This window comes from Dasypus novemcinctus, chromosome 11 (assembly GCF_030445035.2).
Source record: "Dasypus novemcinctus isolate mDasNov1 chromosome 11, mDasNov1.1.hap2, whole genome shotgun sequence".
In the NCBI taxonomy this organism is placed as follows: domain Eukaryota; kingdom Metazoa; phylum Chordata; class Mammalia; order Cingulata; family Dasypodidae; genus Dasypus; species Dasypus novemcinctus.
In genome coordinates this window covers 100,292,760-100,320,027 of record NC_080683.1, presented here as the reverse complement: position 1 = coordinate 100,320,027, position 27,268 = coordinate 100,292,760, and the positions used below count along the sequence as shown (strand labels likewise).

The 27,268-nt window shown below is 34.7% G+C and overlaps 1 protein-coding gene across 2 annotated transcripts in view; it reads right to left on the bottom strand.

Moving 5' to 3' along the window:
- Positions 1-11,705: 11,705 nt before the first annotated feature.
- HSF2 (heat shock transcription factor 2) overlaps positions 11,706-27,268 on the bottom strand; it is a 31,983-nt gene continuing 16,420 nt past the window's right edge. Inside the window, exons 6-13 of one of the 2 annotated variants that reach the window (XM_058307342.2) lie at positions 24,783-24,844; positions 23,797-23,884; positions 22,126-22,274; positions 21,459-21,698; positions 20,689-20,794; positions 16,134-16,187; positions 13,149-13,233; positions 11,706-12,736 (exon numbers count right to left, since the gene is read on the bottom strand). In XM_058307342.2, the coding sequence (XP_058163325.1) occupies positions 12,444-12,736; positions 13,149-13,233; positions 16,134-16,187; positions 20,689-20,794; positions 21,459-21,698; positions 22,126-22,274; positions 23,797-23,884; positions 24,783-24,844 (1,077 nt within the window). In that variant the 3' untranslated portion in view covers positions 11,706-12,443. The remainder of the gene's footprint in view (positions 12,737-13,148; positions 13,234-16,133; positions 16,188-20,688; positions 20,795-21,458; positions 21,699-22,125; positions 22,275-23,796; positions 23,885-24,782; positions 24,845-27,268) is intronic. The other variant, XM_058307343.2, reaches the window with a different exon arrangement.

Sequence of the window (27,268 nt, the reverse complement as noted above, 5' to 3'; positions counted from 1 at the left end):
TTCCAATTGACAGTCCAGTTTACTAAGTCTTTTCTTGATTTATTTTAATATAAAAGATTTTATGTTCGCTTCTTTCTCTTTCTGAAGAAGCTATAAGCTTATCCTTCTTGTTGTCTGCATCATCCTCTCACTAGTTTTATATAGGGACATACAGAATGGCACCATTGTTATTCAAAGCTTTAAAAGCCTCAATATATAAAAATGAAAATAGCATAATGTTCAAGCATTTTAAAAAGTAATACCGACAGTACATAAGTCATTCCAGCATTCTACCTGGCTTCAGGGAGAATACAGTACATAGATACAGTGTACGTGGGAATAGTGTGGCGGTTCTATGCCTTTCTCTTTCAGATGTCCACCCAAATGTCCTGAAACAATGTATAAATTCTCACAATCTATTGTACTAACATAAAAAAAGTCTCAGTAATCTGAAAAGAGAAGGAAAATCCAAATTTCTTCCAAGAGATAATGTGGAGAATACAAAACCTTAGAAAATCTAACAAAATAAGAGATCAGACAAATGACAGGCTTCTAGAACTTCATTTCTGAGGGGTAAAATATATACCTATTTTTATGTTTTTTCCTAAACAAATCAATTTTATTGATACATATTAATAAAGCATACAACTCATCCAAAGTGTACAATCAATGGTTTTGGTATAATCACATATTTGTACACTCACTGCTACAATATTTATTAGAGCATTTCCATTATTTCAATAATAATAAACAAAAACCAAATGTAGTAGTTTGATATTGTTTATGAATTCCAGAAAATAGATATTAGATTATGTTTGTAAACTGATTTATTCCTCTGGGCATATTAGATTATATTGTATTCAGAGGTTTACCTTTACTTGATTAAATAATGATTGAGGCTTTGATTGAGCCACCTCAGTGGAGACTCAAAGAGAAACTGCACTGCAGAGAAGGTTGGTGAGAATTTTGATCCTGGAGCCTGGGAGGGAAACACATAGAGAAGCAGATAGGTGAGGAAGGAGAGAAGTCTCCATTAAACACAGGCAGAGTCCTTGGGAAGAGAGATGAGCCATTTGCCTGATAGTCTTCAGCCAGCCTTGTGGAGAAAGCAGAGCAGCTAAGCCTAAAGAGAGGAACCCAGGAAGCCTGACCCCTTGCAGATGTCGGCAGCCATCTTGCTCCAACATGTGGCAAGAGTTTGGTGAGGGAGGTAATTTATACTTTATGACCTGGTAACTGTAAGCTTCTACCCCAAATAAATACCCTTTGTAAAAGCCAAAAGATTTCTTGTATTTCACATTGGCACCCCTTTGGCTGACTAATAAACAAACAAGAAAATTCTTCACCTCTCAATCTCTGTTTCCCCTGCCATATATAGCTGCTCTTGCTGGCTATGCTTGCCCATTTATTTATTTTTTAAGCAGTTTTATTGAGATATATTCACAAACCATATGCTCTATCCAAAGTGTATAATAAATGGCTTTTAGCATAATCACAATGTTGTGCATGCATCACCACAAAAAATTTTAGAACAATTTCATTACTCCAAAAAGAAAAACTCCACACCCTTTAGTCACCTCTCAATGCCTCTATTCTTCCCTAGCCTTACATAAAGACTAATCTAATTTCATCTTTATAATTGGTTTAAATTTACATTTTATGTAAATGAAATCAAACAATAGGTAATACTTTGTGTCTGATTTCTTTCATTTAGTGTAATGGGTTTTTTTTTGTCTGATATTAACATCTTATACTATTAACATATATTAGTTCAGTGTCAAAGAAAAACAATCTATAAATGCAATTTTATCCATAATCATAATTCACATTTGGTTTTATCATACTATACATTCCATTTCACATATTTTAGCTTTTCTTTTAGTGATATACATGATCTTACTTCCCCTTTAAACCACTGTCATACACATTTACTAGTACTGCTACTCACAATTATGTTGTGCTTTCACTTTTTCTATTCATTTACAAAGATTAACACACATCCTTTTACAATTTCTATTCAAGTTTACCCTCAGCTTTCCATTCTATAATCTCATTCTATTTCCTGGTGACCCATATTCTAGTTATTAACTCCATGAGATTACACAATATATTTAGTTCATAGTACAATCGTACAGTATTTGTCCTTTTGTGTCTGGCTTGCTTCGCTCAACATAATGTCCCCCAGGTCCATCCATGATGTCATACGCTTTTTAAATTTTTTAACTTTACTTTATACATTTAATAATTGAAAATATAAACAATTAAAAACTAAAAAGAAAACACAGTTGAATTAAAGCATACATTTCTCAATTACATATACTGGATACCAGTGTTAGTCAGCCAAAGGGGTGCTGATGCAAAATACCAGAAATTGGTTGGTTTTTATAAGGGGTATTTATTTGGGGTAGGAGCTTACAGATAGATATCAGGCCATAAAGCATAAGCTACTTCCCTCACCAAAGTTTATTTTCACATGTTGGAGCAAGATGTCTGCCGATGTCTGCGAGAGTTCAGGCTTCCTGGGTTCCTCCCTTCTAGGGTTTTGCTTTTCTTTCCTCTGTGAGCTTGCGTCTCAGGGCTCCAGCTTAAGGCTTTAGCATTCAAACTTCAACATTAAAACTCCAACATCAAAAATCCTCCAACTCTGTCTTTTGCCATGACTTTTATCTATGAGTCCCCACTCACAAAGGGGCAGGGACTCAACGCCCTACTGACACAAGAGGTTTACCTTATTACCTAATCAAGTAAACCTCTGAATCCAATGTATTCTCATATGCCCAGAGGAAAAGACCAGTTTACAAACATAATCCAGTATTTCTTTTTGGAATTCATCAATAATATCAAACTGCTACAATACCTATAAAAATTTTTAAAAATCATGCAATATGGTACACAGTATATTTGGTTCATAGTAACTCAATTATAGAGTATTTGTCCTTTTGTATCTGGCTTGCTTCACTCAACATAATGTCCTCCAGGTTCATCCATGTTGTCATATGCTTTATGACTTCTTTTACATTGCATAATATTCCATGGTGTCAATACATCAGTTTGTTTATCCATTCACTGGTTGGTGGACACCTGGGTTGTTTCTAACTTTTGGCTATCATGAATAATGCTGCTATGAACACTGGTGTGCAGATGTCTGTTTGTGCCACTGCTCTCAGTTCTTCTAGGTATATACCAGTAGTGGTATTGATGGGTCATATATATTCAACTTCTTTAGGAACTGCCAACCAGTCCTCCACAGTGGCAATACCGTTCTGCATTCCCACCAACAGTAAATAAGTGTTCCTATCTCTCTACATCCTCTCCAACACTTGAAATTTGCTGTCTTTAATAGTGGCCATTCTAATACATGTGAAATGATATCTCATTGTACCTTTAATTTGCATTTCCCTAATTGCTGGTGATATTGAACATTTTTTGTGTTTTTTTTCCATTTGTATTTCTTCTTTGGACAAACATCTATACAAGTCTTTTGCATTTTTAAACCGAATCATTTGTCTTTTCGCTGTTGGGTTGTAGCATCTCTTTATATACCATGAATATTAATCCCTTACTGATTATTTGATTTCCAAATATTTTCTACCATTGAGTCAGCTGCCTTTTCACCTTTTTAACAAAGTCCCTTGAGGTACAAAAGTATTTATTTTTTGTGGTTGTTGCTTGTGCTTTGGGTGTAAGGTACAAGAAACCATCACCTACTACAAGGTCTTACTTGTTTACCCTCTTGTTTACCTTTCTTAAATTTCCTCACATGTACTTCCTTGGTCTACCAGCAGATTGAGCTGTTCTCTTTGGCAGGCTTCTCCAGTCAAAGCCTAGTCTGGCTGGAGTGTGTTCACTGCAACATTTGAATAGAGGATCCTACCTGGAGACTAAGAGCCTGGTAATTGAAACTTTCTCAGAGGCAGTTCTCCGACCTTTGCTGGCAGCCCCCTCCTTTCTTCAGGGTAGGAAATAATTCTACTTCCCTCTGCATCCTCAAAAACCAGTCCTGGTCAGCAAAGAGAGTGAGTGAGTCAGATCTTTTTAGCCCCTTGCAGGCTCCCAGGGCAAACAGTGGCACAGTCCCATCCAGCCTGGGCTTGTGGGACACAGCAGACCAATTTGTGGTTCAAAAGCTTACTTCAGCCTTATGCTGTGCCCTTCTCTCATCCCAATTCTGGGAAGGTGGATACCTGGGGCCCCCTTTTTCTGTAGTCCCAGCCCCAAGGCCTGAGAATTCAAGTGTCTGTAGGGTCAGGGAAGATGCTGGCAGTTGCAGTTGCAGCTTTTAACTGTTTTGCCATCATGATTCCTTTCCTTTGCCCATCTATCTTCTGGGCAATATCCAGCCTGATGTCCTAAACCCTAAATTTTTCTCCAGGCCATTTTTGCCCATCCCCTGGCTATTTTTCTAGGAGAGAAGTCTTGGGTCTTTCTAGTCTGCTATCTTCCCAAAGTCCACTGCTTACTACTTTTATTTCACTATTTGATTTGGTTCTACTTTTCTTCATATTTCATTTTTAATGATCCCAAAACAAAACACCAAGCAGTTTTAGTTTTTAAATTTCAATTTGCAGTGTGCTCTTCTAGCCTAAATCAATAGTATTTAAACATAAAAATTATTAGTAAAGAAACATCAATTACACCTTTTACACTGAAATGCAAGTTACAAAAAATTATATACATACACTTTTTACAGGTTCATCCCACTTGAACTAATTTACAAAAAACAATTCTGGATTATAATAATTTCTATTGCAGTTCCAGGTTCGTATTATAGAAACACACTCCCTACCCACACATGCATATATAACGTTAGAATTTTATTAAAGAAAAGTAGGAGGAGCAGAGAGCTACAATCATAGTAAATTTCAGTCATTTGTCTTGATGCAAATACCTTGGTCTTTATATGTAATGAAATAGCCATATGTGTTCTTCCAGTTTTTAAATTTTTCTGGTGCTTAATTACATGACTATCATAAAATGGAATAACAATCACTATTCAAGAATCAAAGTACATAAACACCTTAACTCACCAAAAAATGTTTCCTCTAGCAACTCCAGTTAATAAAATCTGAGAAATATTAAACTTCTTTGCAATATTTTCAATCTTTTCATGAATGTACAATACTTTTTATGAATTTTGAGGTTTACTCAAGAGCATTTAATAATCCCCAAGTATGGAATTATAAATTTCATAACAAACTCATGTGGGATTTTTATCAAAGGAAAATACCCCATAATCATCTTGTTTTATTCGGAAGTTCTTTTACTTTTTTCTGGATTTCAGCTTTGGAAATACTGGTCTGAAAAACACAGATTATTCTGTTTCTGCCAATTTATTATTCTTTTAATCTTTTACTGCGGTATTATCACCCCCAATTTACTGAGTCTAAGGTATTTTTCTGAGTAAAGTTATGTGGAAATATAAAATGAGTACTTTAAAACAAGCTAAAATGGTATTATTGTGTGGCATCCACCCTATTTCAATGTAGTTTCAGAGTGTACTTTTCACACAGAATAATCTCTTTTCCTCAGTAGGATACACATAGATACTTTTCAAGGACTTCTTATACTTTGGTATTTCCAATGAGATATTTTTGCTTCTTTATAAAATACTTTTAAAGTATTTGAAATGAACACTTAATGAACTATAGCATACATGAATATATATATATATAGGTATGAATTAAAGATTAAAACTTCTAATTACGTTTGTGCATAATTTTATATATATATTATATATTCAATGAATTTATATAGCAATTTAAGAGGATTTGGCATCCTTTTGTTATTTCTGAACATATTTACTTTCCACATATTTTAATCTTCTTTCAAAAAAAGTCTGATAATTTTTCCATAAAAATCTAGCATATTAAAAAAAAAAAATTTAGTAGGGAAATTCTAGGTTAACAGAAAAATCATGCATAAAATAGACTTTCAGATATCCCATTAACACCTTGCATTGATGTAGAACATTTGTTACAATTGATGAGAGTATTATACTATTAACTATAGTCCATGGTTTACATTGTTTCCCTCTTCATGTTGTGTAGTCCTCTTTTGTCTTGTGTTTAACTTTTCATTCTAGCAATAATAAACATATAACCTGAAATATATATATAACCTTAAATTTCCCCCCTTTAAACCATATTCAAATATGTAATTCAGGGCTGTATGTTTACAATGTTGTGCTATCATAACCACCATCCATTATCAAAATTTTGTACCTTGGTAAACTATATTCTAGTTTCTGACTCTATATATTTATTCTAATTATTTCCTATCAGTGAGACCATACAATATTTGCCCTTCTGTGTCTGGTTGATTTTACTCAACATGATGTTGTCAAGGTTCATGTTGTTGTATGTAATCAGACCTTTATTCCTTTTTAGAGGAATAATATTCCATTGTATGTACATTCCACATTTTCTTCATTTACCCATCAGTTGATGGACACTTGGGCTGCTTCCAGTTTTTGGCAATGAGGAGTAGTGCTGCTACAAACACTGGTATGCAAATACCTGTTCAAGTCTCTGCTTTCAGTTTTTTCAGGTAGTATACCTAGAAGTTGGATTGCTGGGTATACAATAATTCTAATATTTAACTTTCAGAGAACCACAAGACTGTCTTGCAGTGGCTGCACCATTTTACATTGCCACTAGCAAGGAATGCGTGCTATTCTTCCATCCTCTCCAACACTTACAATTAAAAAAAAATATTAGCCATTCTAGTGTGTGTGAAATGGCATCATTGTGGTTTTGATTTGCTTTTCCTAATGGCTAAAGTGTTGAGCATCCCTCCATGTGCTTGATGGCCATTTGTATATACTCTGGAGAAATACAGTAGCATACTGAAAGAAGTACTCATGGAGAAGGGCATTTTTGTCTTATTCTTGATTTTTTTTTTTAAAGATTTATTTATTTATTTAATTCCCCCGCCTCCCCCGGTTGTCTGTTCTCTGTGTCTGTTTGCTGCATCTTGTTTCTTTATCCGCTTCTGTTGTCGTCAGCGGCACGGGAAGTGTGGGCGGCACCATTCCTGGGCAGGCTGGACTTTCGCGCTGGGCGGCTCTCCTTACGGGGCGCACTCCTTGCACGTGGGGCTCCCCTACGCGGGGGACACCCCTGCGTGGCGCGGCACTCCTTGCGCGCATCAGCACTGCGCATTGGCCAGCTCCACACGGGTCAAGGAGGCGAGGGGTTTGAACTGCGGACCTCCCATGTGGTAGACGGACACCCTAACCACTGGGCCAAGTCCGTTTCCCCTTATTCCTGATTTAAACGGCATACTTTCATTTAACATTTGAATATGATGCTAAAGGTATTATTTTAAGTATGAAGTTAAGTTCTCTTTTATTAGGTCGCTAGGTTCTTTCACAAATTATAATAAAATATTAGCAACCTTTTTCTGTATATACTGAGAAAACCATATGGTTTTCTCCTATAACCTGTTAATGGATTTCAGTCATAGATGTTTCAAATCTTGAGTCAAACTTACACTCCTGTTTTAAACCCAAATTGGTTGCAATGAAATTTATTTTTTATAATACTGATGGATTCTATTTGCAAATATTTTGTTTAGGATGTTTTGCATTTGTGTTCATGACGGCATGCACATATTTTTTTCACCTTATTGTTCTTGTCTGGTTTGGTCCCATGGTTATATTAATTTCTTACAGAGGGGAAGCGGACTTGGCGCAGTGGTTAGGGCATCCGACTATCACATGGGAGGTCAGCGGTTCAAACCCCGGGCCTCCTTGACCCCTGTGCAGCTGGCCCACTCGCAGTGCTGATGCACGGAAGGAGTGCCGTGTCATGCAGGGGTGACCATGCGTAGGGGAGCTGACAACAACAGAAGCGGACAAAGAAGAACACCCAGCAAATAGACACAGAGAACAGACAATGGGGGGAGAAGGGGAGAGAAATAAATAAAGGAATCAGGTGATTCCTAGTAAACACTCTGGATATGGTGTTTTCTTTAAGAGAGATTTTAAATGACCAATGCAAGTTATGTAGTAGTTACAGGATTATACATACTACCATTTTAAAAATTATTTTTCTAATTTATTAAAGTTAATAGATCACATAGAATGTTACATTAAAAAAAACATGAGGTTCCCATATAAAGCACACCCCACCCCCATTATTTTTGTAAATTGTATTTCTTTGAAGATACTTACATCACAAAAAGTTTACATTATAAAAAACATAAGAGGTTCCCGTATATATTACCTTCCTTGAAACAGTTTGGGTATGTTTTTTTCTAGGAAGTTGTTGGTTTTGGCAGTTTTCAAATTTATTGTTCGTAATATCTTTTTCTTGTATTTTAAAATTTCAGCTGCATCTGTAAAATTGTCTTTTTTTTATTTCTTGAATGATCTTGAGACTTTATTCAGTTTTTAGTCTTTTTAAATAACTAAATCTGGCTTTATGGTTTCAATTGCATCTTTCTTTAATGGCTTTAGCTTCCACTCTTTTTTATATCCCTCCATTTTATATGGCCTCATTCTATTGTATGATTTGAATATTTAGTTCATTTTAAAAATTTTTAACAGAAGCACTTAAGACCAAATTCTTCCCTACATATCTCTTTTAACACCTCATAAGTCTTGGTGCATTGACTTTTAAAATAATTAATGTTAGGATTTCCAATATGATTTTTTCTTTGATCTAAATGTCACTTAGAAAGTCTTACAATTTCAAAAAAATTTAAAGTACATCTGATACTGGCTTCTAGCTAAATTGTATGGTGGTTAGGTCTGATACCAGTTCCTTGAAATTTGTTGACTTACAGCCAATTCTCAAAAAATGTTGCTTGAAAAGAAGGTATTATCTCTATTTCTTAAATGTAGCATTCAATGTATGTTCATTTTAATGGATGCCATTGGGGCATTTTCCTATTCTGCACTGTTATTACACTGCATCCTCTAAACTCCTGAGTATAAAACTCCTTATGTAAACCACGTATTGTTGGATCTCTGTAGGTCAAAAACCATTTTCTATGCAACTACCAGTAGACTTCTGAGGCAAAAGCTGGAGGTGGGAGGAAGATGGATGTACTCCTAAGTCAATGTCTTCAAGACATTTCCAAAGTAGTAGACTTTCTCTGTTAAATGCAAACTAGACTATTTTGAAGGAACTAGTTTCCTGATATTCAATTTCCATGCATATATTTTTATGAAATTACATGTTTGAAATCCTTTTCAGGAAAAGGCTTTGGCCTTTTTCATCATCATGTTTCTCACACTTTACAAACGATATACCTTTCACTGACTCTGAATCTTACCAAGGCACTTTTGATAAAATATCTATAGACACACAATAAAAAGACAGTTTCAAAAATTGGTGAGAGTTCAAACCCCAGGCCTCCTTGACCCGTGTGGAGCTGGCCCATGCAGTGCTGATGTGTGCAAGGAATGCCGTGCCACACAGGCGTGTCCCCGCGTAGGGGAGCCCCACGTGCAAGGAGTGCGCCCCGTAAGGAGAGCTGCCCAACGCGAAAGAAAGTGCAGCCTGCCTAAGAATGGAGCCGCCCACACGGAGAAATGACACAAGATGATGCAGCAAAAAGAAACACAGATTCCCGTGCCGCTGACAACTACAGAAGCGGACAAAGACGACGCAGCAAATAGACACAGAGAACAGACAACTGGGGTGGGCGGAAAGGGGAGAGAAACAAATAAATAAAACCTTAAAAAAAAAATTGGTGAGAAAGAAAGTAACATTGGCAAGGTAAAACTTTTTGCAATTAAGGTGGTTTCTAATTTTTTCCTTTCAGCAAAACTAAAGTTTGATCTAACTGATAGATCATAAAAATAACCTAATAGCAAATTCATGTATGTAATTTTGAAGGAGTTCAAAGAACTGAGCAACACTACTGTAAAATTCTCATCCACTTTTTTTATCAACAAATATTCTTAGGGCTTCACCTTTAGAAAAAACAAACAATAGAATTAATGTACAGAATAACCCTTATTAAAGCAATACTATAATATTCAACCACAGATACAAGAAAGCAAAAAAGAACCAAGCCCTGTTTATCCCAATAAAAGAGAATTTTCTGATAAAATTTTAATTTTTATGTTTAGTAACAATTCACCCAAATTTATACTATATTACTGAAAAATACAAGCTGTTAACAGATCAATTTCAAAAATCTGAGGAAGAACAATAGAACATAAAAGTTCGTTGTCCTCTCACCTGAAATCTAAAATGGGTGTCCAGAATTGATGCGTAACTGTCCTCTAAGCAGTGATTCAGGAAGTCAAGTTCTTTCCCTCAAGTGTATACTCAGGAACCACATACTCCTCTCTATCAAGCCAGTGGAATAATGGGCACAAAAAATGCTGACCTGAAAGTGTAGCATATCACATCTCCTGTTTTGTTAGAACTCAAGTCACATGGCTACCTCAACTATAAAGTTGGAGTCTAACTTGTGTGATGGGAGGAGGAAAGGTCTGGTAATTGGTTAACAGTCTCTGACACGTATATTTACTCTATTTTGATCAACTGTGCATTAGTAATTGGAGAAGTCCTTTTTTTAATACTAAAGGTTACAGGAAACAATCTAAAATTCAGTTGCACAGAAGTTGATCAATTTACACTTTCATGAATAATAAAATAAAATTCTTTGGGGAAAGTGGAATGAATCATGATGCATATCAAATTAGTATTTAAATTCCTTTAGATACATTTAAAAGAACCACATAATTTTATTTTAAAACATCAATATTGACAATATCCTAATATTCTAAGTTCCTTTCAACTATTTATACTCAGGAAAAAAAAATTATATGTCAACTTAAAAAGTGCTGGGGAGTATTAAAACTTTTTAAAATTATTTTAAGTGTTTATCAAATCAAGCACCAAGCTAGTAAAAGCTAAGGTCTCTGAGAGCTCCAAAACGCCCCCAAGGAGAAGAAACTTGATCAAATACCATAGTGATAAAGGGAAAGGGAAGAAAAAAAACCCTAAAGTTTTCTCAGCCAATGAAGTCCTCTTTTCTTTATTTCAATAGCAGTCTCCAGGAAAAGTGATCTTTACAGTTCATGCATTAAAGCATTGGGGTTTGCATTCATTCACCAAAGATCCAACTGTTAACAGCCAAGTACCTGTTAGCCCTGCTAACTAAGGAAGAGTTTCTGCTCCTCATGAGGTCTTACTTTAAAACTTTTTACATCAGAGTAAGAGAAATTCTAAGACATCAAGAGACAGAATATGGTCAATTGGAAGGCCTTGTAATTTTTTAAATCAAATAGCCCTATACAATATTCAAATATTAACTGCGATATGAGTTGAAGTTTTTCAAGTGATAAAAAGCTGCCCTGGCATAGCAATCCTCATGAGGAACTGTTCCAAAGGGAAAATGTGATCTGATGGTTTCTCTAATCTCTTAGCGCAAAAGTAGTGTGGGTCCCAGGTGGCATCAAGTGATAATATTCTTACCTCATTTGGGACAATGAGAGGCACAATTCTTTCAGTTCTTTATCAAAAATATAGAAAGACAGTATAATTTTTAAACAAAACAGAGCTTTCAAACATTAAATATAGAGACATTATATATTCTTCTGTTGTTGCAATGGACAACCTATCCTTTGAGATGAAGCACAAAAATCTTGGTGTGACTCATTAGTAAGGCAACTGGCACAGTCTTAAGTCCTTCTGCTGTCTGTAAGAATGAAAAATTGTTACATGTGGATTTCATCTCCAAAGAAGACACACAACACACACTAGTACTCAACATTCGTTATATTTATTTTACTAAATAGTATGGTTCAAAAAAACACACAAACCAGAAAACTTCTACTTAAAACTATTCCAACTGAGTGGATGGGGCTGATTCCATCCCATCCTCCTTCTTTCCATTTGTATGGTGATGCAACCATATCAGACCACGAGCTCTAATGAACATTCTGTCTTTCCTGCTGAGCAAAAATGAACTTCTCTGAACATAAATGAACTTCTCTGAACCAAGAGAGACAAATGACATTTTACAAGATACAGGCACTTTATGTTCCCAGTTTTAAAAATAAGCCAAGTGAAAAATATTTAATAAAAGTAAACTGGAATAGAGAAAGCTTTAGGAGTTTAACCATTAGTTCTAGAGACTTACAGTCAATGCAATCAGGTAACATCAAACGAGTAAAACAAAAAAACAAAAGTTAAACTGGGGTTAATAGGCATATATGTAAAAAAGAAATCCAATTTGCTGCCATTGGAGAAAAATGGCCTTTTGAATCCAACTTAAATTTATGCCAATAATGTGCATTAAATTTTGTGTACCTAGTATTTGAGTAACATCTGAAAGCTTTGTAAGAGAGTACAGTTAGTGAGAAAAACAAAAGGTGCTTTAGATTCCACAATATCTGACTAAAACAAAACAATTTACAAAAAAAGTACCAAATGATACTTTAAAATAAATAGTTCATCATTTTGATGAATATATACACGTATAGTCCAGTTCTTGGAGATTTAGCTATCTAAAAGTGGCATATCACTATCCAGAGGTGCAGGAGCAAGTTCACATAAATAAAACAGTGTGGCTTCACTAGCTTCAGCTTCAGTCAATGGCTCCAGGCGAACAAGCTTACTTTGGGTTGGTTCTGGGTCCAGGCCGCTATCCAGAAGCTCATCAACTTCTATGGGTTTATCTACAGAGGACATAACTTCTGATGATCCTGTGCTTCCCTGTTCAACAGCAGAAGCAGGGTTCCCATCAAGGAATGCAAGAAGTGGAAAGGCAGTGTACTGGATAAGCTGCTTATCTACAAAGATTAGAAAAACACTCTTTTGTATCAGTTTATACAGAGCTCAAGCTGGGGGGTGGGGGAGGAAACAAAAATGCACATGTATGTATCACCACCCTTATTTGTCAAACAAGAAATTATATGATAGTATCAGTGGATTTAAAAAGGGCAAGTCAAAAAAGTTAGCCTTTGTTCAACAATTATAAATGAGGGCTAAGTTCTCTAAAATCCCACAACTTAAATTTTAAGAACTGTTTTCTCAATTTTCTCTATATGCTGCAACTTTTGACATGCTGAGCACAAAACTGAGGCTAGGATACTCTATGTTCAATTTTTAAGTATGGCAAGACTATCTCTGGCTCACCTTAGTTTTTGTGTAGGACTCTAACCTTTACAAACCTATAGAAACTAATACTGTATCTATACCTACCTGGTTTGGGTTTAGATTTTCTTCCTTCTTCTGTAACTGGCTGTACTATGTTGTTCTTAGTAGTTTCTAATCCTTTATTTTCTGACTAAAAGAGAAAAAAATATAAAAATACCTATATGTTTCACATTTTCTATGTTCTTAAAAATAGCAAAAAAATAAAATTGGTACAGTGTGTAAATACTGGTATGTTATCTGAAATATACGGGAAATACACAAGGAAGGATGGACTGACAGAGGAAAAGATTTCAGTTAAGGTATGGACACTGGCTAAAAAACAATTGCTGTAATCAAGGGGATGAAAAAAGCTCAAGCTCAACTAGGATGATAAAGATAAGTATCAAAAGGAGGAGATATTTTAGTGTAGAACAGAACTTTGTCAAGGATAAAAGAGGGGAGCAAATCAAAGATGACTGGTTCAAACTGCTAATTAAAAGAATTCTTTAAGCAAATTCATTTTAAACATTTTGATGAAGAATGTATTACATATTTTCCTTCATTCACAAACAGAATATTTAACATAAGTGAATATATTTGGAATAGCTCAGGCTTAGCTATACAGTGACATTCTTAAAATTATTTATCCCTATACTGGGAGGCTCAAAGTTGAGGTACATATCTTCTTTTCCTTTTTGTGGCTCTTTCAATTCTTTTCAAATTTAAATCACTTCTTTCAACCACTGTCTTCTCTCCTGACATATGTTGTAGTAGGGGGATTAAATAATGCTGTTAAGGTCTTCAGTACTTTTTTTTCAGTGACGTTCAAGCTCCAAGGTGCAGAGGTTCGTAATTTTTCCTGGATATCTTTGTGCTGGTTATTTAAGTCACAGGTGTCTGCATTCTGGTTAAGTATATACAGTATAACAAATCTTTGTATACTAATTCCTATAATCATGAAGCAGTACAAGTTTCCAGGACTCAGAGAAGAAAATGGCCCCAAAATAAAATAAAAACTACTGAAAGCAAATCTTTAAAGAAGAAAAAAAAACCCCATACACATTAACATAAGAATGTTTTCTCACTTTAGCATACATAATAAACACTAATGAAATAATAACTTATTTATGTTTCCTAAAGTAGGTGATTTTCAAGAATGCCACTGATGTTCTAAAACAGATAAAAACTAGGATGACAAATGGGTTTAATCTCCCTTACAAATTATGATTAATTAGCAGTGGCTACCTGGATTGTTATACTAAAAGAGTATAAGGCATCCTGATTTATTAGAAAAGTATGTTATAATCCATCAGAGATTTCTGGCATAGCAAGGGAACAACAGCTGATGTACCAATTACTTGAAAATGTTCATTTATATTCTATAATAACTTATTCTGAAAAGTCCTCTCACATTTAATTTTTCCATAGTATTGTAGAGCATTATGCAATTCACTGTTTTAACTACTACTGGCTTTTGGAATAAGGCAGATGATCCAAAAATAAAGAATGGCTCATTGTCTAGCAATTAAAAAACAGGAAAACACATTCACTAAGTGAATACTGATACAGGTCCATTCAACTTAAGGTCCTTGACTCAATAACAATGGTATCATCATATTTACTAAAACAAAGAGTTGACATGGTCCAAAGAATCTTATCTGATAAATCCAAGCAAACAGGCCAAATCTGGCATTGCACCTGTTTTCATAAATAAAGTTTTATTGAAACACAGCCATGCTCATCCTTTTACATAGTATCTCTGGCTGCTATGGCACTATGATGGCAAAGATGAATAGCTGTGACAAAGAATACATGGTGGGGAGCAGACATAGCTCAGTGGTTTGAGTGCCTGCTTCCCATGTATGAGGTTCCCGGTTCAATCCCTGGTACCTCCTAAAAAAGGACACTTGGCCTATAAACTCAAAAATATTTAACTAGTTAAATATTAGTCTTTTACAGAAAAAGTATGTCAACTCTTGATATAAATCATCCAAATACTAACTGTATAATCAACTACATAACTCACAAATTCTTTAAGCTCTAAGTTACCCAGACTTTAACTCTGAAGATGTAGAAAATATGGTCAGGCTATCCTCAAACATGACAATAGTCATTGTGACCCCCTCCCCCCTCCCCCTCAATATTTGAGATTGTGCTCAATTTTGGAATACAAAGAACAAAAATCAAAAGAAAATTTAGACTCTACTAATCTGGAAATTGTACAAATTCTGGAGGACTTGATTTTACCTTTGTATTCAATGAAACACAAGGGTTACTAAGCAATTTTGTATAAATACAAGACAAAGGGCACATATAACTAAGAGAATAAACTGTAAAAAATAATAGAATGATTTATAAACATCTTCTCTAAGAAAATTCAAATTGTACTTAGTATTCATTAATAACCACCAGTTCTGAAGAATCTCCTGTCAACACCTGGCTAAGCTCAAATGGAGTTCTTTGGTTTAAAAAAAAAAACACGTCCAAAATCCATACTTCATTGTTTCAACTTGCCTTATCTCCAATTAGTACAAATTTCTGAGCTTTTATTCTACTCTAGTAAGAAAGAACTGACTGAAGAATGAGGGTACCAGTAACTTTTCAGAAACAACGCTGAAAAGTTGTTTATAGAAGGAACATGAATGAAAAACTGAATATAAAACAATATAAAACAATATAAAATACAAAACATGAAAAAATCTTATTTTAATAATTTATTTAATGGTATACCTTTACATGCCTAAGTTTAGTCTGGCGAATGTCCAGCTCCAACAAAGGGCTGACTGCATACTGGTAGTTAATTCCATAATTCCATAATCTACTGGTAGTTAATCCACTAGAACTGAACAATGATTTACCCCATAACCAAAACCTAAACCCAAAATTTTCTAGTTTTTTTAATCTAGAATTTTACTAGCTTCATCACACATATTAAGAAAGAAAGTAAAATGCTTTTTGTAACTTGGGGTGATAATGATCTCTGCTTATTAGGACTTTTTCTTTTTAGATTCTTATAGCTTTGGGTCCTAAGCAATATGAATTAAAACTTACTTTTGTATTATTGATGTAATCTGTGGGATTCATCTGCACAGAACTAGTGAAAAGCTGAAAGACCAAACAAGAAAGATCATAAGTTTAAAAAATATTAAAAAAGAATTGTGTGTTCACAATTTTCATACAGCCATGTTGTGTGAAAAGATGTAGCTCCTGCACTAGGAAGTTTCCACACAGTAAAACAAGTTTGGAAGAGGAAAGCAGAAAGAAAAACAAATAAAGGAAAGCAAGCTAGCCCATGCATTTAGATGGAATTTCATTGTAAGAATTTCTCTATGAAACAGTGGGGTAAATTACTTGAGACAAATGGTGATTTCTCTGCCTCCCATCTCTCCTTCATTTTCTCCATTCAATTTCATTCCTTTATTTTTTTTCTCCCTTTGGACTTAAGTGGCACCCAAAAGTGTAGCTGAGTACTCTACCTTGCTGCTAACTAAGTCTTCACTGAATACCTGTCAATTAGTTGACACATTTATAATGTGTTCCATGACAATGGCTCCTAAACTACATCTCAAGCGGAGCTCTCTGACAAGATGGCATACCTATCTGTTGGTTCTTTTTACCTCAACTAGCAAGGAAAGTCATATGCGCTAAGACCATTGCTTACTGTACTACTCAGTTCAGCCAATTTATAGACATAACTTTTGTTTATAAGTCATTCATTTCACAGGGATTTACTGAACATCTCAGAAATAAATGGTATCATGAAGAATACAAATGAAGACACTATTCCTGCTCTCCAGGAGCTTACAATCTAAAAGACAAAAATAAGACCAACATTAAATAGCCACATACCATCAGGTACAATCCAGCATTATAACAATGAGTGGTGGGGTTTGAAAATACTAAGGAATTAAGAGAAAGGAGGAAAGCACACACACACGTGTGCACTGTGCACACTCACACACACCGGATGGAAAAGAAAGGACATGATAAAGCTATGCAACATGTGTCAGTCCCTGGAGAATGGTTAGGACTTGGAAAGAAGAGGGAAACGAGCAGGAGTACAGCATTAGCAACAACAAAGAAGGAATGGTTGTGGAGTATGTTCTAGAAAGAGATAAGAAAACCAGTTCAAGTAACAGAGAATTTCTAAGTTGGACAGTAAATTTTATACATAAGGTTATTAAAAGTAGAGAGAGGTCAGTAAGTAGATGAGAGCTGGAGTACATGCTATCAACAATAAGAGCTTAGGGAATGGCTTGAGTGGCAAAATTAAATCACCATTTTAGGATAACAAGCACACCAAATGATTTACAGGATAGAATGAAATGCAGAGTAGCCAGAGGTAGATTCTTCCTCCATCCTCTCTAGATATCTACTCCTCTCTTTAAAGTTCCATATTCTAGGTAGCTCTCCTTCCTTTCCTTTCTTTCTTCTTCCAAACAATTGACTCATCCCTGAAGAGGATGAAAGTTCAAGGCCTTACATCATTACTAATCTGAGCAGATAGGCTTGACACTCAGAGGCCTTACCAGATACTGTCCCCACTGAGAGTAGTGTCTGAAGAGGGCCAGGAGTGCAGCTCTTTTCTTTCCCCACTTTACTCTGCATGCTACCCACTGACTAAGGGACACCTTATGTGTATTCCCTGCAGACAAATGGTATGAAGTAGAAAAAAGTAGATCATCTGTGAATAGTTGACATGACTGGTTCAACTCTAGGCCAGGCCCTTCCTGCTAACTATACCGTGGGTCCTCTAGAACTGAGCGCTCAAGAGAGAACCCATGAACTCCTCAGCATACTTATCATATAACCTTACTACCTTTGCTGCTCACAGAACACAGGTAGATTTTTTTAGTTAGGATATTACAGTATAATTCAGACATAATGAAGGTTTTAAACGAGAGGCAACAGAGGAAATAGAAACCAGGGAACGCTTTTAAGTGCTATTTGGAGAATACACAGGACTTGGTGAATGATGAGATAAAGAAAATGAGGAAAACCAAGGTGATTCTGTGATAACTAAGCTGGGTGAGTAAAGAGAAGTATGATACCATTAAAGAAAATAAGGAACACAAAAAGGTAGCTAGGTTAGGGAACAGAGTTTGGGTTAAACACAAATAAGCTGAGGTAAGTATACCTGATGATCTCAAGGGCATGGAAGTAGAAGTCAAGCAAATTTACTTTAAAAAATGTTCAGAGCTATAGATACACATTTGATAGCAATCATACAAGCCAGAATCTCTTCACAGAGGAAGAAAGGAAAAAGAAGATAGGTAGATGGAAAAAACTGGATAGAAGACTGGGTCCTTTGGGATACCAACAAGTAGAAGACAGGAGGAAAAGAAAATCACTTAAAGGAAACAGAATGGTTAAAGAGAAAGGAAGAGAACAAAGGTTCAGTGCCTCTAAAATCAACAGAACAAGTTCTGTTGTGGAATACCCAATAGTGTTAATATTACCAGTATTATTTATAATCTAACAGCTCTTCATGTAAGGTATTCACCACATGTGAAAGAAGAGGAAACTGTTTGAGAGGTAACTTTCCCAATATTAGTAATATACCTAATAATTAACGTAAGTCAATAACGGAACTAAAATCTGTCTGACTCAAAGCAAACCTCCCACTAGCCCAGTGGCATGATTTGTCAAAATTTATTTGTTATGGATAAACCAAAGGCAGCACAGAATTAGAACAGAAAATAAGACAATAAACTGTTTCCGAAGAAATAGTAAGAGTAAAAAAGAGGTAACAAATATGACCACTCATTCCCAGAGCTTTGTAATGAAACAGAGAAGCAAAATGGTAATTAACAGAGCAAAATATCAAAATGTTTTTTAAGATGGGGAAGATCTGTACCTATTGGAAAAACTCAAGGGTAGAGATACAGACAACAGAAGTGGAGGACAGGTAGGCAAATTAGCGTTAAAGTAAATTCCTCTAAAAGAGAAGGACAAAAGATTGGAAATAGAGCCACAGCTTACAAGAGAACCAGGGCAAAGTGAATTATCCACTGTGAATAGAGAGGAGCTGGCTAGATGAGGTCCTGAGGACAAAGAAAGTGTGGTAAATGTTGCAAATTTGAATTAGCAGATAGCAAAACAACATAATGACCTACTTGAAGACTGCAAGGATTTGTAGAGGACCAGACTTATGGGATTTTATTTCATTATCAGTGACTGAAGGAAGAGATATTCTGAAAAGTTTCTGGATTCAGAGTGGAAACAGAGTGATAGAACCAAAAATGGATTTTGGGAAGTAGATGTGGCTCAAGTAGTTCGGTGCCCGTCTACCACATGGGAGGTCCTGAGTTCAGTTACTGGTGCCTCCTAAAGAAGATGAACAAGACAGTGAGCTGGTGCAATGGGCTGGGCACGGTGCACTGACACAACTAGCCGATGCAACAAAGAAACACAACAAGCAGGGAGGAGAGGTGGCTCAAGGGATTAGGTACCTTCCTCCCAAACATGAGCAATCCTGGGTTAGGTTCTCAGTACCTCCTAAAAAAAGAAGACGAGCACACAATGAATGGCTACAGAGAACAGGCAGCAAGCACACACAATGTGGGGTGGAGAATAAATAAATAAATCTTTAAAAAAAAAGGGATGTCACGTTAACTGTTAACTTGTTGAAGTAGGTCATGAGTATGGATTCTGAGTTTAGAGGTCAGCATGAAACAAAATCTTCAAAGAAAGTGAAACCCATCCAGTGAGTCACTGATAATTTGTAAAGGGTGTAAAGTCATGTGACACTGATGAACACTGACAAGAAAAAGAGAGGGAAGGTGTTAAAATCAATGGACTGGAAGAATATGAACTTACTGAAGAGTAAGAAAAGCAATAATTCCTTTTGGTATGGTTGAGAAGCTCCTAACAGGCCAAGACTGTAGAACCTCTTGATATGATAGAAGCTTCATTTTAAAGCAAGCTATGCAGAAAAAAGACAGAGAAACATTCACAACAAAATATGGAACTGAAGAGAGAACAAGATTCAGCTGAAAGGGTAAGAGATGAGAAGTGGTAGGAACAAGAGAGACGAGAGTACAAAGAGTGGTTAGTGCCAGACAGGGTAGATAAGAACTGATACCAGACTATAGTAGAATAAAACTCAAAGAGGTGGTAGAGGGGACTGAAGAAATGGAACCCTGGAAGTCAGGACATTAAAAATATAAATATAAAAACATAAAGCCAATGTTGAAAATTCATTTGGGAGGAAATGTTAATTCTCAAACTATTAAGAACTGTCTCCATACCATTTCTTGGCTAAGTGCCTCTATCACTAATTTCCGCAAGTTTCTATTCAGTAGCAGTTTATTTTAGAGCAAGACATAATACAGCAACAAAATCACACACAACTTAGATTTAATAATTCTGTTCAATACAGTTGAAGTTAGAGGGGATTAACTGAACTGCTACTCAGAAAATGGCGGTGATCACCCCTCCTTTAATGTCCTAAACATATCTGTTCATTCTTTCTGATAACTAAAAAAAAAAAAAAAAGGGAAAATACAAAACAATGCAGAATACCAAAAAAAGCTGTAGTGATTTATAAATCATATGCATAAATATAGAAATTACCAATACAGCAAAGAGTATTCAAAATACCTACATCAACCAGCAGATCAGGGTCTATGCTAAACTGTCTTCCTGACAGCATGGCCTGGAAATCCTCTAAACTGCAATCAATACTGTCAAGATAATCCAACAGCTCAACCCTAAAGAAAAAAGATTTTTTAAAAACCAAATATTAGATTTCCTTGTTTTTATGTTTAATATCGCATTGTAATCTGGCTAGACAAAATATTCCTAGTAAGTGCTTGCTCCTAACCAGTTTTTATTCTTAAGATATACTATTTAAAATTCAGAATTCCTGAAAATTTGGTTACTGAGTAATGACAGCCTTTACAAAAACCTTTTAGTATTTAGAGAAAAAGGGTTCTGCAACAACAGTCTGATTTATGCTTTCCTCTACCCTAATTTTTAAATTATAAAATGTTTACCCTCATTACTTGTTATTACTATCAAATTACTGGTTTTCTTTTCTTATGCTTTAACATAATTAGTCTCTTAATAGAGAATATATCTTTTCATAATTCCAATACAAACACAAATATATACAAGCACACACATTTTATGAACAATCAAAATAAGTATTTCATTAAAAGAAATCTGTGGAATTCCAAGAAAATTCCAAGACTGCTTTTGGGATGATTCAATCCTCCTCAAAATACCATTTGCAGAGTGTAACTTTGACTAAGAGAGAGGAAGGTGGAGTACATGGGTTCATCATCAGAAAGGAAGCTCACTCAAAGAGAAATAACAATGTGAAATAACCAAAGAAAGCAAGTAATTTCACACAATATCTACATGAGCACTCACTTTCCCAAAAGATTGATGTTATCATTCAAAATGGAATCCATCATGGTCACAGGATCATCTGTGGTCAGACTGGAAGAGCCATTTAGCTGGATGGCACTGGACATGAGTGGGCTGGTGCCCTCACTTTCTGAACTTTGGGATTCTCTGGCTGGTTCACTCTGCTCCCCACTCTGAATAACAGGAGCATACTCATCTTCATTGTCATCTTCAACAATGACAATATCAGGGTACTGGGTACAGCTAAATTCATCAATATCAAAAAAAGGAAACAATTACATGTTCAGATAAATTCAATAAATTTATTCCTTTCATTCATTCATTCATTCTTCATGAAAACTCACTTCCAAAACCACACATCACAAGGCTTAAATTTCTTGGGTAAGTAGCTTATTCACAAATATTGATACTTCATAGGACACGAGGTCACAAAGAATTAAAAAAGTATTGAGTGACATCTCCCACTCCCCTTCCCCAAATCAGAATTCTCACTTCTGTTTCATTGCAAGGTCTTTAATTTGATTGAATAACTTGGCTTCATTATTCAGTTTAATACTCTAAATATGTTAGGTATCATTAGTTTATCAAATAACAAAGCTCTTTTAAATTAAGCTTTTTGATAAGAAAGATAATCAATATTTTTGTAAATTTTATCTTATAATCTCCTTACTTGGAGGGATCAGATATAACATCTTCATTAGTTTCTGGAATAACTGGGATATTTTCTTCATCTGCATTATCATCAGTAACATCGTAAATAATGATGTCATCAGAAATCCGCTCCCTTGGTTTTAAACCTTCAGTCCTGTTATGCGGAACCTAAAAATAGCAGGGAGAAAAATATATTAAAAAATCTAAGTCATAGTAACGACTTTCAAACAACATCTCATTTTAAAAATGTAAGTCGGGCACCTAATATTTACTAAATCTTGGGGATACAAAGATGATCAAAACAGTTTTCTGCCCTTATGGGACACATACACTAATTGGTATTAGTTGTAACAATTCACAGAGGTATGAAGTGCATGATCTTCACAGGCAACTACTACTTTTATTTTAAGGTACTTCCCAAAGATGACACACCTCAGTGTGTTTTTGTGGAAAGATTTTCAAATTCTAGGATTTTTTAATACCCAAAGGACAAAAAATTCTTAGAACATCATCAGAAATTTCTAGCATAACCTGACAGCCATTGTGCTAAAGGGGATTATTTCATCTCAAGCTACTCTGTTTCAGGACATGTTTTATTCTGTGTTAAATAGTTTCACTAATAGAAAGAAAGCACTTCAATTATTACCCAGTTAAATGTCACCTTGACTTTTCAGCAGCAATTTTTTAAAAAAAGCTACAGATATATTCAGGCCATAGATACATTAATAAAAAAGCTTTCAGTTTGCTAAAGGAAACTAAAATCTATTAAAAAAATCTATAAATTTCAATGCTAGATAATACAGAGTGAAGTACTGTAAAATACATACTGTTAAATTTTAAAACTTTATCCATTTATACAAGCCTTTAACCCTAAGAACAAAAAAGTTAAGTGTAACTGGTTACTTAGAAGCAATAGTAGGAAGAGGAAATCTTGATACTTTAGTAAATCTCTGACAGTATTTAGAATCCTGATATTTGAAAGTAAGTATAATAATCAGATCTTAGAAGAGAGATTTAACACAATGGACTAATTTCCCTTGGGTATGAGTTTGACAAATGAATACAAAGAGCCTGTGACAAAAATGAAGGTAAACAAAAACAATTTTTTAATTGCTAGAGCAAAAATCAGTCTACTCAGTATACATTTATAATTAAAGTTGAAAACAAAATAACTAAAGGAGAATGTATAATTACATTTTCATAATATTCACAGTTGATATTATGGAACTATATCTATATGTTTAATGAATCTTAAAAGCGAGACCAAGTGACAAAAGCCACAATGTAAAATATATAAAATAACATTTATATGAATGAAGCTTAGATATATGCAAAAGTAATACCAAATATACTATTTATGGATACACACATATAAAACAACCTTGAGAATGGCAAATACTAAATTCAAGATAATGGCCACCTCTAGAAATGGGAGAAGAAACAGGGGAAAGCAGAGAGGAAAGGTGAAGGGAGAGGAACATGCTTAAGAAGGTACACCTGGGAAACTATAACTGTAGTGGTTTATTTCTTAAAATAATCTAAAAACAAATAATGAAAAATGTCAAGTTTTGATAAAACTTGGGGATGAGCACCTAAGATTATTAACTAAGCTTCTCTATGCCTGAAATAGTGCCATAGTAAATTTTAGCTTTAGACAATAATATAAATTAGTATTTAACTAAAATATTACTTTATGATGGTGATTATCAGCTGGTTCTTTGACTATATGCTGAAACAGATTCTTCTTTTGGGCTCCATTCGTGTTTAGAAGTAGAGGCCTGAAAACCAAAGAATTTCCATGCAGTTCAGTGAAGCAAACAAATAAAATTTAAACTACTAATACTTTACCTACATACAAACACACTCACTTTAATAATATATTAAAAATTTCAGTGAGGATACACAAGGAACTCTAAAAATTAAGTCTTCAGGAGTAGAAATTGTAAGATCAATGTGTCTAGGACTTTCATTTCCCCACTTATGCACTACATTTGTTATAGTAACTATAATAAGCTGTTCCCTCAGATTTATCTCATGTTGATTTAACCATTCAACTCTTTATGAACTGTACTTACGTAATAAAATAAATAGGTCATATCATAAGAACTAGTTAAGGAAGCAGAGTAAAGGTAATAGGGCTTTGCCAAAATCTTAGCCTTATAACCTTTTTTCTCTCTCCAACTATCCCTTTTGCCCATTATTTTTCTTAAGCTTTAAGAGTGACAATAGCAGCTAGTGACATTTAAAGTATCATAACCCATATTGATATACAGGTTTAAAAATACTTTTATGAGTGGATTAAACATAAGAGAAATTGAGTAAAGCAAACCATTTAAAAAAAAATTTTTCCAACATATATGGCCTCTTTTTCAGAATTTTCCTTGCTCAGGCTTTATGATGTTAAATTGCTAATCTGAAAAAAAAAAAAGGATTCTTTACTAACTATGTGTGTATCTGTAAAGTGGCGAAGTTATTCTTTTCTTTAAAAATTATCAGGACAATAGCAATAGGAAATAATATCATACTTGAGATGTTGGGAGCACAATTTAATAAGGAAGGAATGTTCATCTGGGACACCAGGCATCCACTCAGCAAATGTTGGTCCATTCAAGGTTAAACATGGAATGTTTGGCCATCTACATATAGGCTAAAATGTTTTATTATTGTAAAACTTACCTTTTACGTTTTAAACTCACAAGTTGGTTATTCTGAACCAATGTAACAATAAACTGGACAATCTAAAAGGAAAATATGATTCAATGAAAATTCTTCCATCACAGACTCCCACTGTCTTTAGTGCACATTACCAAGTCTTAGAAAATTAATGCATATACCCTATGTTCCCTATTCTCACATATTAATATTTCTGAAATTTGGGTGCATTTTACAATCTGTGTCTAAAGAAACATACCAGCTTCTGGGCAGAATAATAAACTGTGATAAAGTTGTTACCTGTGCATGGAAAAAGAGATACCAAAGGATCTATCGATCCACTTTTCACTTCAGGTTATTTGTTTTGATGGTAAGTACTAAACTTGCCTGCATGTAGATCCAACTTTTTACTTAAAATACTTTAAATAAGATTATATGATGATATAAAAGAGAAAAATGGTATTTGACAGGTAACATTTTTTTATACAAGGAATACAATTAAAGGTGAAAGAAACTGTCAACTCTCTCAGAAGAGTTCATAAAATTTTCAAAGTTAGGAAAAGGTGATTGATGAAAAATTGTTGAGGCACCGAAGATCAGTCAACAAAAGCCTTCTATTGACAGTCAAAAGAAGCTGGTTTAATCCTCAAAATCCGATTAAATTTAGAGGAAAAACTATTAGTTAAGCAGATCAAGACATGCAAACAAACCTTCATATTTTATGCAGTGTTTCTTAAAGTACAATCCATGGACCAGTAGCATTGGCCTAGTAATGTATTAGATATAAAAATTCTTGGCCCCACTCCAGATTTGCTAAATTTTGAAAATCTGATGGGGCCCAACAATGTGTGTTTTATAGCAAGCCCTTAGGTCATACTGATGTAAGTTAAAGTGTGAGAACTACTGGTTTAGAGTATGTCTGGAAATTATATAATTAACTGACTAAAAGAGTTTAAAAGTAAGGATCACATGGTGCTATGAAAAGTAGTATGTCACTAAGAAGCTATGAATAAGGGCAAAAGGGATTGGACTATAAGGACTAAGAAAACGTACCTGAAGTATAATTACATAACTAAAATAGGGTACTGGCTATTAACAATACATACTATATAGCTTTAGTATTGTGCCTTTCCCCCAAAAGACTTATTAAATGGTATGGCTCACAATCAACATCAACTTTCAATTGAGAAAAATATGGGCAATTTAACTGAAGAGTTAGCATTAGAGTCTATGAAAAGAGGGTTAGCCACTAAATTGCTTATACAAAAGAAAATATTCACAGGAGATGAAAAGATAACATTTGATTTTAAAGGTATCTGTGGACTAATACAACTTTGCTATTTTTGTTAATTTGTAAATAAGTGGTATGGGAAACTCCTAAAAACATTAGTGTTGAATTCATAAAAACATGAATCATTGGCTAAGTTTCACTTGAAATCATTTTACATCTCAGTTCTCTTCTGATACTTCTGCATCACACTATAATTTTTTCCTAAAGAAAAAGATGAGACATCTAACATTTACAGCACCTAACTTCTACACCCGACAAGTCTTATAACAGATACCTCACACATATCATTGTTAATTAATCCAAGACCAAACAGTAAACGGCAGAGTTAGGAACCACTTCTTTATAGATTAAAATTACTGGCTGTCATCGTGCAGTATGTAAACTCCTTACCCTCACCAAAACGCCCAGATTCAAGCTCAAATCTGAGCGGATAGTATGTTAACTTTCATTTTTAAAAAATGAAAATTCAGTGTAATATAACTACCAACTATCTTTGCCTTTGGGGAAAAATTTTAGAAATTTCCACATTTCATAAGTTAATATTCAACCAAAGTACTGTTTTCAGAAAAAGATTAACAGGTATAAAGTACAGGTCAAGGAACAGCTATTATTTTAAAGATGATGTTATTAACATGGTTGCATATTGGAATCAATCTATAGAGGTTTTGAAAATACATTACTGTAGACTAAGCACTTAGAATCAAATCCTACTACATTCAAGTCTAACTTGCATCCTGATTTTTTTTTTTTAAATAGCATCTCTATTTTGGCCTAGGCCAAAGTGAGCAACTGCCATTCATCTCTGTTCTAAGATCTGCTCCACTGCCAGATCCTGACAGTCATAACCCTATTTTTAGCTCAAAGGCCTTCTGAGCAGGAACAGGCTAGCGGTTCCCTCCATCCCTCCTACAATCAAAAAACAAACAAAGAAAAAAACCTGTTGCTCCAACATAAAGTCCAGTATACTCCTGAGCAAAAAATAACCGGGTTAATTACTTTTTGTTTCATCTTTTATTACCACGTAAAAGTTGATACACAAAGATTAAATCACAAGGAAGATGCAACAGAGAGATTTCCAAGTTCCCCTATCATTTCCAGCTCAGATATAAAATCTAAAATCCATTTTACAACACTGTATCAACTGCTTTTCTGCACAGATTAATAATGGCACACACTGGGAAGTCGTTTTTTGAACTTATAATTTGGTTAACTGATTTGA